General features: G+C 35.4%; 1 protein-coding gene across 1 annotated transcript; it reads left to right on the forward strand.

Annotated features, from left to right (window-relative positions):
* Positions 1-7,173: 7,173 nt before the first annotated feature.
* On the forward strand, positions 7,174-10,959 carry pnrc2 (proline-rich nuclear receptor coactivator 2). Its single transcript, XM_073846802.1, has 3 exons — positions 7,174-7,328; positions 7,801-8,018; positions 8,215-10,959. Exon 3 carries the CDS (start codon positions 8,236-8,238, stop codon positions 8,695-8,697), a length of 462 nt encoding a protein of 153 aa, XP_073702903.1. The 5' UTR covers positions 7,174-7,328; positions 7,801-8,018; positions 8,215-8,235; the 3' UTR covers positions 8,698-10,959.
* The last annotated feature ends 1,755 nt before the right edge of the window (positions 10,960-12,714 follow it).

A 12,714-nucleotide genomic window follows, 5' to 3' on the forward strand; every position in this document is an offset into this window, starting at 1 on the left:
TGCTTTCAGAAGCTATCTGAAAACTTTAACACTAAAATACATACTGTATGCAATAAAATGCATGAGTCACAAAAACATCCTCAGGTTAAAGCTCTTTTGCACTCAAAAGTTCTTAATAGCATATTTGTCACTTAATAACACACTATGACATGTGTCTTACAAAGAAATACAAGAAAAACTGCTGTTCATTAATCTGCCCATTAAAGTTGTTAAATGGCACACAGGATTTTTGCATAGCCTACTCATTGGTCAAATGAACTGCTTCTTACCTTCGTCTTGCACTTTGCTGTTGGTAAAATTGTCTGCTGTTGGCAGATATTGTCTTTCACAAATCTCAAGCCTCTGATTTCAACACCAGAGCATACACCACACCCCCAGTGTGACAAAGAGAGAACCAAAATTTCAGTATTATGCCCTTCCAGACAGCAGTTATGACATGAACTGTGCTGTACTTTTCATTTAGGTGATTAAAGACGAGATAATAATAATAATAATAATAATAATAATAATAATAATAATAATAATAATAATAATAATTTTTATTTATATAGCGCCTTTCCAGAGCTCAAGGACACTTTACAATGAATGTAACAAAGACGAGAAAATACGAACATACATTGAAAGAAACAACAATCAGAGAGATGATTTTATTGGGGGGAAAAAAAGCAAAAGACGGAAAGTACCAAAACCGTTTTTCTCTAAGATGAAAACTCATACCCAAAGAGGAACCTTTTTGCGTCTCATCACGATACGTGGTGTACTAAATGCTGAAATATTTTTCTTTACCACAGCTTCCTCATAATGTTGTTTCCACTGTCCACAAACATTTTATTAATTCCTTATTAAAATCTTTTTTATGCTCTCACATATTTATCCCAAAGCATATTATATCCATGCTACTTTGTGTTTTAATGTTCCTTAACTTTCTGTAAATGTTTTTTATCACCATCAGATGTATCAGATGGTGAAACGATGGTCTTTACCACATCTTCCTCATCTAGTTGCTGACCCATTTCACAAATGTTTTCATATCATGGAGAGCAGATGGTGGAGGAAAATATCGGTTACCTCTCACTGCAGCTGTCCCAATTTTTTAATACATTTTCAACCCTGTAATTGCTTATTCTCTGGGATGCGACTTTTGTGAGGAACTGGGCTTTTGAGTGTTTTGAGCTTCCAGTAACACAATTTACTATAACGAATAAAGAAAGAAATGTTGATGTTTTATTCTTTGGCGAATGTATCCAGTATCCATATACTGACAAATTAACATCTGTCTGTCATTAATATACAAACGCAAAAACTAATAACTATATGATATCGTTAAAGTGTATTTTCTCTAACGCTGTAACTATTTTTAAGCAACAGGTGGCGCTTGTGAAGTATTGTCTGAAGTGTGACAATGTAAAAGTTTGCACGCATCTATCTATCTATCTATCTATCTATCTATCTATCTATCTATCTATCTATCTATCTATCTATCTATCTATCTATCTATCTATCTATCTATCTATCTATCTATCTATCTATCTATCTATCTATCTATCTATCTATCTATCTATCTATCTATCTATCTATCTATCTATCTATCCACAACACCCCATCCCTCACTGAGCAAAAATCTGCAAAATTAGTGCAATGGGCCTAGAATCCCTAGTGACACCACTGTATGTTTTATATAATACATTTATTCACCAATAAATACTTTGACATATATAATCTAATACAGCTTTTTAACACAGATATGCATAATGAATAGTTTACATAATTTGTCTTTTGGGTGTAACAGAGTCATTAAAGTGTAGTGTTTTGCTTCGTGTAGATGTTTCTCAGTCAACATTATCAAATTTGGTCATTTGACCTCTTCTCAAATCGTGTGTGACCGACAAGAGCCTCCCACCCGACCTACTTTCCAAACATAGGATACAAACTTAGGCCAAGCCCCCCTCTAAACCAAGGTTGCATCCAGAGGGTGTGCACTTCCGTCACCAAATACGGACTTTGATTAAACAGGCAAACAAGTCCTACATTATGTAACAGGTTTGCTTAAGGGATAAGAAGTATTTAAGCCACAGATGAAGGAATTTCTAATGAGAAAGCAATCATAAACAGTAATTATTAACCATTGAAAACTTTCCCATGTTTAAAACAAGACTGCTTAAGACAATGAAAGTTATTAAATGTTAGTTACAGTTATGCTTAATCGCTCTTGCTCATTTTTTTCCCGAATTAGCATTCTATAAACTGTGCAACTGTCAACAACTGTTTTATGAAACATCGCAAATCATATCTGCAAAATGTTGTAACTCACTCAACATTTCATTCATGCTTTAAAACTTAGTTTTGTGTCACAGTAAAACATGAATAAAAATGTGATGTTAAAATACTGTCAAATAACAAATGTGACCCTGGACCACAAAAGTAGCATTTGTATGCATTGTATAGGTCAAAATGATTGATTTTTCTTTTATGTCAAAAATCATTAGGATATAAAGTAAAGATCATGTTCCATGAATATATTTTGTAAATTTCTTACCATAAATAGATAAAAACTTAATTGTTTATTAGTAATATGCATTGCTAAGAACTTCATTTGAACAACTTTAGAGACGGGGGTACGCAAGTTACTTAATAATATAACTTTTTCCAAGTAACTAGTAAAGTAACACATTACTTTTTAATTGACAAGAAAATATCTAAATTACTTTTTTAAATAAGTAATACCAGCTACTTTTTCCGCCCATTTATTGATTAAAAGCTTTCCTGTCCCCATGTTGAGAAAAATCGTGAGTAAGATGTTACTTTAGTTGTAGAATAAATGTGAACGTGCATTAATTCATCTCACTCACTAAAAAAACAGATATAGCTTTCCTCAAAATGAACAAAAACAGTGAAATTCAACTCAGAAAATGATGCAAACCAGCAATAAAAGTACCGCAAAAGTAACTTAACACATTACTTTCCATAAAAAGTAACTAAGTAATGTAATTAGTTACTGTTTTAGGGAGTAACTCAATATTGCAGTGCATTACTTTTAAAAGTAACTTTCCCCAACACTAGAGGCAATTTTCTCAATATTTTGATTTTCAAATAGTTGTATCTCAGCCAAATGTTGTCATTTTTAAAAAATGGACCCTTATGACTGGATTTGTAGTCCAGGGTTACAAATGTCTAACCTAAGTTAAACAAATTTTTCTAGGCTTTTTCAGTTTAATTCATTTTGGGCTGTTCAGATAAAACAAGATCGGAAACAGATTAAAAGATAATGGTTTAAATTTGGCCTTCTAACAGCTGTTCAGCTCAAAACATTCCCAGAATTACAGTGCCATAAACAATCTAAGCAGACATTTTGCTTCAAGAACACCAAATGGCCCATATGCCTCTCCCAAGCCCATTCATTGATTTATGAAGATACTACATCCCCCAAAATGACACCTTTATCTGTAGCTTTTCAAACACTTTTCCTCCCATTGTTATTGGCAGTTGATACCACTTCACACGTTTTTATCTACATGTTGTCACATGCCAGCAGGTGGTGTGTAACTTCTTAAAGGATGTGTCATGTTTCTTGTTGTTGTTCAAGACAAAGTAGGCCTATTTCCTGTATCCCCATCACACCTTTTCTATGATCATGATAATATCTGAAAAGTGTCTACTATTTTATTAGGTTATTAATATATGATGGATTTAACAACATCTCAAAATAGTCATCCCTTGTCAAAAAATCCCATAGGATTCCAATAGGATTTCTCTACAGGATTCCAGTTAGAATTTCTATCATATTTTGGAACCGTTCCTAAAGGATTCCATTAGGAATTATCTTATAGGATTTTCTTATAGGACAAGACATAAATATCCTGTAGGATAATTTCTACAGGATTTTAATGGGATTTATTTTAAAGCATCTTTCAAGAATTTTGAAGAATCCTAACGGTATGCTTTTTTAATTGTTTATATTAGTTTAGTGTCGTGTAGTTTACTTTAACTCACCTTAATATACATTCCAATAGGAATCCTCTACAAATCCTAAAGGATTCCACTAGGAATTCTCTACAGGATTAAAATCAGAATTTCTATCATATTTTGGAACCATTCCTAAAGGATTCCATTAGGAATTATTTTATAGGATTTTCCTATAGGACAAGACATAAACATCCTGTAGGATAATTTCTACAGGATTTCAATGGGATCCTGTTTTATTTTAAAGCATCTTTCAAGAAGAATCCTAAGACTATTCCTATTGAAATCCTATAAAAACAGTTCCAACATAAGATCCAGTACAAGTTACTTATCAGAATCCTTTAGGATTTTTTGATAAGCAACATACAATGAACAACGTCTACATCAGGGTGATGTAAACAGCAAACTGCAAGTACTATTTGTTAGTAAAACAAGAACAGTGGAAAAGTTCACCTTTAGATAAAAAAGTTCCCATAAAGACATGAAAAAGCATCCAATTTGATCCCATAAAAAATCCTTTAGGAATGATCCTACAGAATATATAAGAATCTTATAAGAATATTCCTATCAAAATCCTATAGGAATGGTTCCAAAATATGATAGAAATTCCAATAAGAATCCTGTAAGAAATTCTTATTGGAATCCTTTAGGATTTTTTGACAAGACATAAATATTCTGTAGGATGGTTTCTATGGGATTTTTATGGGATCAAATTGGATGCCTGTTCTTTTTGTAATCTAAAGTGCACTTTTCCACTGTTTTTGTTTTACTATCAAATAGTATTTGCAGTTTGCTGTTTACATCACCTTGTTCAATAACATTGTAAACAAGATGTGAGGTGATTTGTGCAGCACACAGCTTTAGTGAAACACACACACACACACACACACACACACACACACACACACACACACACACACACACACACACACACACACAGTATGTAGCAATTGTCCTCCAATGCAAATACTGGAGCAGTTCTAGACTTGAGTGAGGGAGGTAGATATAAAACTTAGAGGACACCAGAAGTTGGAAAGAAAAATAACGCTTTACTGTGACAATAAATAAATAAATAACATAACAAAAGGTTAAACAGTCTTTTCTAAATTAGTAGTAGTTTAATTCAGCAAATCCTGGGCTGAATGATTAAGTTAATAATAGTTAGGTTAAACGTTAAATCTAAAATAATTAAATTCTAAATCTTAATGTCTTTTTTTCTGTAGTAACCCTTTTTTCTTCACAAGAAAAATAACAACTTTGTTGTTCTCAAGACAAAGCAAATACACATCACAACATTATTTCCTTCATTTTTATTAAAATATTTGAAAAGGGAGAAATTAAGACTGCTGTCTTTTATAGTGTTCACTATCCAAATCACACATTTGTGGATGGAGTTAGTGTTAATAGTCTTCGCCAACAACGTGTGCTATTTGCACTTAAAGTATAGTGACGCTACAAAGCCGTAAAGCACAACATTAATTAAAACAGCTACAAATGGTGGCAGAACAGTCACTACTCCAATGTTTTATACAATGAAAATTAGTAGCATAAACATATGTGACTATCATAAATAATACCACAGATTCATAGCTTTTGACACATAGCTGCAGACTCCTGTGCTAATCAGCAGAGACAATCAAACACGAGTTCAACAACTCACCAAGAACACCCAATATTGTTGGTTTAGGATGCAGACCAGATAAATGTTACTATTTCGTCATTTTTGGCGTATTTGAAATCAAAGTTTAACAAGTTAAACACCGTTAATCACTCGCTGCTTTTCCTCTTCGACCGTTATTTTCAAATGATGAGCGCTACAGTTGCAGGCGCGCTACATTCGGATTTCTTAAAGGGGCCGCGTCAGGACAATACTGTATGTAGATGTTCGTATTTCTGTGAATTCTTAATCACATGTAATACATTTAACTCATTCGAACATTATGAAATATCATATATATTATCTTTGCCTTTCTTTAATATTATAAATTTCAATAAATACATATTATGTTTATTTTTGTGTGTATTCATATAGGCTGCAATTTATTGTGGGTTACAGGTGCACACAAACATGCAGTGTTACTCTAAAAAAGTTAAATTAAAAAAGTAATTAATCAACAGAATCAACTAAGATCATACAAGACAAAGTGAAATTTCGTTTAAAAATGACAATGCCCATTAAGTTTCTATGAATCAATAAAATACAGGACAAAGTGAAATCCCATTAAATAAAACACTGTCCAATAAGATTCTAAAAATCAAGGAAAATCCTACAGGACAAAGTGAAGTTCTACCAAAATAAATCGTAATGTTTAATAGGATTCTAAGAATCCAATAAAACCCTACAGGACAAAGTGAAATTCCATTAAAATAAATTGCAATGTCCAATAGGATTCTAAAAATCCACTAAAATCCTACAAGACAAAGTGAAATTCCATTAAAATGAATTGTAATGTCCAATAGGATTCTAAAAATCCACTAAAATCCTACAGGACAAAGTGAAATTCCATTAAAATATATCGTAATGTCCAATAGGATTCTAAAAATCCACTAAAATCCTACAGGACAAAGTGAAATTCCATTAAAATAAATCGTAAAGTCCAATAGGATTCTAAGAATCCACTAAGATCCTAAAGGATAAACTGAAATTCCAATAGGATTTTTTGACAAGGGATAAATCTGTTGTTTTGTCTTTTTGGTCTTCTGATCTGTTCTTTATTCGTTTCCATAACGGAGTGTATTAAAAGTTTATTTAAGTGATCAAACGAGTCCTTATTGCTTGTGTTTCTTAAAAGTAATACACTCTTCTTACTATTTACTTCAAATTAGACATCTAAAGCCTTTAAAACAGTTTCATTGTTCACAGACTTTTACATACAGCATTTAGCTACACTTATAACACTGTTGTGCCCTTCGATGATGTGCAATGGATATTTATTAGTAGGTTAACGTTTAAGTGTTTGCGTTTTGATTTTAAACCAACCGGAAGAAACAACGTGATCACTTTTTATGCCTTCGAGCTATTACAGTAACACGGAAAAACCAAAATCCCCCACAAACATGCATAACGCTCAGTGACGCAGGAAGGATGGCAACAGGCGTGTTCATCGCTCCTATTGGTCGCACTTCGGCAGTGCTGCACCCTGATTGGCCAGCACGCCACAAGCCTGAACTACTTAGGCTTTGTTGAGGATCCATTTTGTTGTTAGACGGAGACAGACTGGAGAAGGAGAAGAATACCATTCCGCTGTAGCCTCGGATTTTAACAAAGATTCATTTATCGGGAAATATTTTCTCCATAAACCGCTACAGCCGCCCGACTAGACCAAGAGAGGACGAAAGGCCTACACCATCGAAGCCAGAGGAAGTCGGTAAGTTGTTTTTCTACTGAGTTAAAGACATAGGGAGTCGTCGACAGTATTGACGCCATGTTGTGTACGAGAGTCTTTGTTTTGGTACGGAGCCAGAAAACATGACCTAATACCCTTGTTTTTTATCATTTTAAACTCAAGTGATTAGTAAAGCATTATAGAAATGATCTGAAATTTTGATTTGAGTGAAATTTTGATTTTTTTTTTTAAATCATTAACCGTGAAGACTGAGCATAACGGTTGAAGATTAGATGTTATGTAATACCATATTCGCTAGGTTTATTCCTTACTATTCGTGGTTTAAATGCAACACTGTTTTATTGTTTAACGCAAATATATTTTTACTCTTTATACAAACAACTAATGTTTTAGTTGGTGACGTAATCGTGAAGAAAATAAATAAAATAAAGTATTATTTAAATCAAATGCATCTAGGAAAGGTTTTAAAACATATTATGGTTTCTTTTGTTAGATTCACGGCTTCTAGAGCACCGTGCGCCGAGGTGAATTCATGTTCAGCTCGGTTCCACGACAAAACAACGCTGATTGGCACATGAAAACTTCAGATCTTGCTGGACATAGACGTGCAGCGAGAAGTAGATCAGCTACTTCGAGGACCTGGAGCCCGATTGGTGAAGAGAAATTAAAAAGTGAGGAGAACCACGCACTCAACTTTTTTACAACAGAAAGGTAAGCAGAGGAAGCGAGTGGGGGATGGGCGGGGACGCGCTGGCTTTGCACGTAGCCCTTTGTTATTGTTAGCCTGGAACACAGGACGTTTAGTGATTACTTTAAGCTTGTTCTCAAACCAGTTTGCACCCGTTAAACATTGTTATTCAAATATGTATTCATTTCCTTTTGATTAAAAACGTTCTTTGTCTTCTAGGTGACATCCAGTCAAAGCAGTATGGGAGGTGGTGAGAGATACAACATTCCAGATCGCCCAGCACCCAAGAAGAGCCACCAGATCGGCAGGGCCAAGCAGAGAAGTCGAGACCAGAATGGAGTGGTGCATTCCGCCTCCTCAGGAGCCTTAGGGGTGCCCCTTCACCACAGCTATCGCAGGGGTGAGAAGGGCACCAGCTATTCTTGGTCTCCTGAGGCGCGGCAGGCCGCGTCTGTAGACAAGAAAAACGCCTCGGTTCGTTTTGCCACACCTTACGATCAGAATTGGGAGGGTACCGTGTCCCATCTGAACAAACTTTTGTCAGCTCAGTGTGGTCAGAACTATGCTGGAGCCAAGTTTAGTGAGCCCCCATCCCCGAGTGTGCTACCCAAGCCCCCAAGCCACTGGGTGTCTCTTCCCATGGGCGATCATCGTGAGATGATGACCTTTCAGTTAAAGAGCCTCTTGAAGGTTCAGGCCTAAGAAGGTCACTCACTGCTGCTCTCTCAAGCCAATATATGAACGAAGGCTCCGCTTTGGCATCTCGCCCTCCTGTTGAATGCTCCAGCTGCGTAATATATGTTACAGCTATTTTTAGATTCACGTCTTAATAAGGTGATGACCATTCGGCAGGCAGATGTTTAGTTGTTTCTCCTAATGTCCATCACCTAATTGTTTTTTAAGGAAAGACTAGTTATTACGTCGCTGTTGCCTTAAGCGGAGGTCGAGAGGTTTTAGCGGAGCCGTATGCCATGACAAATGATGAACTGGATGTCCTCCGAAATAACTCATTGCTCTGTTATGCTCCTGTTTTGTTTTGTTCTTTTTTTGATGGCTGTTTGTGACCGTCAGTGTGTTTTTTCTTCTCAACCAGGCCTAGGAGTAGACAAAATTCACACGCCATTTTCCTCACATTTTTTCGCTTGCTAAGGTTTGATGCACACTCTCGGCTTGAGTTTTAATCATGCAGGGAGTGTCGGAAACCTCTTGGTGCTAAGCACAGCAGCATTTGTAGCGTTCTAGTGCATACTGCATTTCCAGGTATCTCTTTTTATTTTGCTTTTTGGGAAGTAAAAGCCACTCGACTTCGTTCTGCAGGGAAACCTAAGCGAACAGTATACGAAGGGGAACAAGCTTAAGTGAACATTGGTCATTTGACGAACCTCAAGTCTAATGAGGTGGCACAACGGACCTTGTGCTTTCAACACCTGTACTTTTTTTTTAATGGCGCTGTGCGCATTGCACTATAGGTGTTGAAATTCACCAAGGTTCACAAGCTCTATTGCAGCGTTAAACTTTCTTTTTGCATCCCTTGTGTTATAGCTTAGAAAACTAAGTGTGACTTTAATGTTTACCAAAGCTAAGTAATCAGCAATTTTCTGTTGGAGACTCCCCCCTTGCTTAACCAGATCTGGTTACAAGTGCCATAAATCATCGGGTAAGGCATTATATCAAGGTTTTGGTTGACGACAAATCATTTTTGGAATTAATTTCTTTTTTCGCTGTACCTTTGGAGCGATCGCAGAGCAGATATGCGGAGGAGGGTTATGATGCGAGAACATAGGACGGGTGTTTTCTCTGGTCTCGTCTCATAGCCTTGTTTGCTCTGCGATTGTTTTGATGCAAGCATTACGTTATGAAATGTGTGTATTATGGCACGGGGGAACTGAGAAATGGGGCGCAGGTCCATGAGGACATGTTTACATTGTTTGTTTTGTAAGAAGGCAGGCGGCCGACATTTTACACACACACACTGCCCTTTCTCACTTGTTGTTATTCTTGCACTGCTGTTCATTTGTGTTCGAAAGTTTCAGACAATGTTGCTCTTTCAACTGTGGATATGTGATGAAGCACCCCTTCCCACTTGGTTATGAGTGTGGTGGAAACTACCTCTCTTGCAGAACGTGATATTAATAGCTATCTTAAATATGACAAAACAAAGCTGATGAGTTTTGATGTGTGTAATAGAGCCATGTAAATAAGGAAATGTATAAAATGTTGTAGCATATTGTACATTTGTGCAGGACCATTTGAAACCTGCAGATAAAGTATTTTTAGTAATAACACTGAATGTAAAAGTCACGCTAAGGACGTGGCTTGTTTTAAAATGCTGAAGAATATTTTGTTAAAAAAAAGAGAAAATTTTGCCTATAGTGCGTCAAAACCCCCTGCACTGTGTGATTTGTTGCCAGTGATCTTGCACATAATATTTTTTATTTTGTATAAGGCACCGTGTAGGGGCAGAGCGAGCTTTAAGTGCAAGTTAAAAAAAGAAAAAGTAAAAAAAAAAAGGTTACAATTGAAAGGGACTTTTATACATTGGTTTTGAGTTGCCTATGCAAATACAAACTACTTTTTTATTGTTATAACAAATTATTTTGCCCTTTATCCAGAGTCCATAAAGCAGTGATTCATTTGCCCCAAGTCATTGGCCCTTTCCTCCGCGGGCCGATGTTTGATGCCAATGATGCTGAGTTTTTACCTAAAGAAATGCCAGATTATATTTTAACCTTTTTTAAATTAAACATTTAAAGTAAATTATCTTAATGGAATGTGTAAAAGTCCTTTTCCTAAATTTGGTTATCCTGAACAATTGGCTGCGAATTTATCCCAACCTTGAAAATGTCACTTGAAAATGTAAACTGAAAGCCCTTTTTGGTAAGAATTGGTATGTACTAAAAGATTGTTTAATTTGGTTGTCTAAAAAAGAAAAGAAAAGAAATAAAATCCCTTCCCTTCCCCCCACTACTGTCTACGTGTGTGCAGTGTTGTGTGTGTTTTTTTGTTTTTTTTTTTTTTTTTGTTTTGAGGGTTTAATATTTAAACTGAATGAATCTTCATTTAGAGGAACTTTCACCCAACAACTGTAGGGGAAACGAGTTTAATTAGTCACGCTTATCGCATAATAACTGCATATTATTTTAGAGATGTACAAATATTTGTACAAATATTTGTTTTTGCCAGTAATCTTAAACACTGCTGCCAGTTGGCACAGCAGGGCACGTTAGACAACCGACACGGCGTCTGGACTTTGGCCCAGAATTTTGAAACCATTTACTGTGTGGCTTATGAAACGTATTATCTATTTGGACTAGAACTCCATGTCTGCTCACGTAGACAGCAGCACCCATTGAAAACATTTTATAACGGTGGCATATAGTTATGACGTGTCATTAACAGAATGGTTTTTAAGTTCTTTGGAAAGATTTGACTATACTTGGGTACAACTTTTTGAATGTTTACATGTGACCCTGGACCACAAAACTTAAGTGGGTATATTTGTAGCAACATCAAAACACATGGTGTGGGTCAAAATCATTTTTTTTTTTAAGTGCCAAAAACCATTAGGAAATTAAGATAATGTTCCATGAAGACATTTTGTACATTGTCTATTATAATTATATCAAAACTTAATTTTTGATTAGTAATATGCATTGCTAAAAACTTGCTGGACACCTTTAAATGTGATTTTTCTTAATATTTTGTATTTTTTACATCCTCAGATTCCTGATTTTCAAATAGTAGCACCTCGGCCAACTATTGTCCCGTCCTAACCTTTCAGATGATGTATAAATCTCAATTTTTTTTAAAAAAGAAGACCCTTATGACTGGTTTTGTGGTCCAGAGTCACGTTTGAATAGGCTGAGGTATAACTTTCTAAACGTTTATATTACATCACTACAAAATAACAGAACAGGCAGATGGCTTATGAGATATCTGTCATTACAGACAGAAGTCAGACCAAAAAAGAAGAGATGGAAAAAATGACAACATACAAATGAAATGCAGGAAATGACACGTTGCTGTTTGAAGTGGTGTTTGCTTTAGAGAGCATGATTTAAAAAACCTTTTCGTTTGAAGCCAAGTTTATAACAAACAAAAAATTCAGGCTACAGGGAAACTGATTTGTATCATGAACATCTTGTACTATTTCGCAATGTCAACTTAAGTATTTTTATTATTTAGGTCTACATTTGCCAGTGCTTACGTTTTCACTGTTGTTTATGTTCTAGTTAGCCAGTAGTATTTGATTTACCCCGATAGCAACGGGACATTAATACTACATTACACAAAACTGATTTAAGAGTAAGAATAATAAAGTTATTAAAGTACAACCCGGCCTTTACAACAGCATTTTCTAATCATCCCTGACCTATTTGTGGTTATTTCACCAAATGGTTTAAAAACTGCTGTGCAAAAAAAAAAAGTGCGCAACATCGAATGCAGTGCTTTCTGTTTTGTTTTCGACAGCACCATCCGCTGGAAACCACCTAAATTACTGGTTTCGACGACGCAGACGTAACTTCTTGAAGACACAAGCTTTCAATCATTTTCAATTGAATTCGAACCACTTAAGATAGTTTAAATAATGATTTTTTTGAGCTGAAAGTAGTAAATGTATATTACAAACTCTTCAGTTTGTAGACTCCGCGTTGAAAACACCGTGTAGGTCTACTGAAAATGCACGTTTGCTGTATGAATGTGTGTAATTTATGTTGT

Source organism: Garra rufa, chromosome 9 (genome assembly GCF_049309525.1).
Source record: "Garra rufa chromosome 9, GarRuf1.0, whole genome shotgun sequence".
Taxonomy (NCBI): Eukaryota; Metazoa; Chordata; class Actinopteri; order Cypriniformes; family Cyprinidae; genus Garra; species Garra rufa.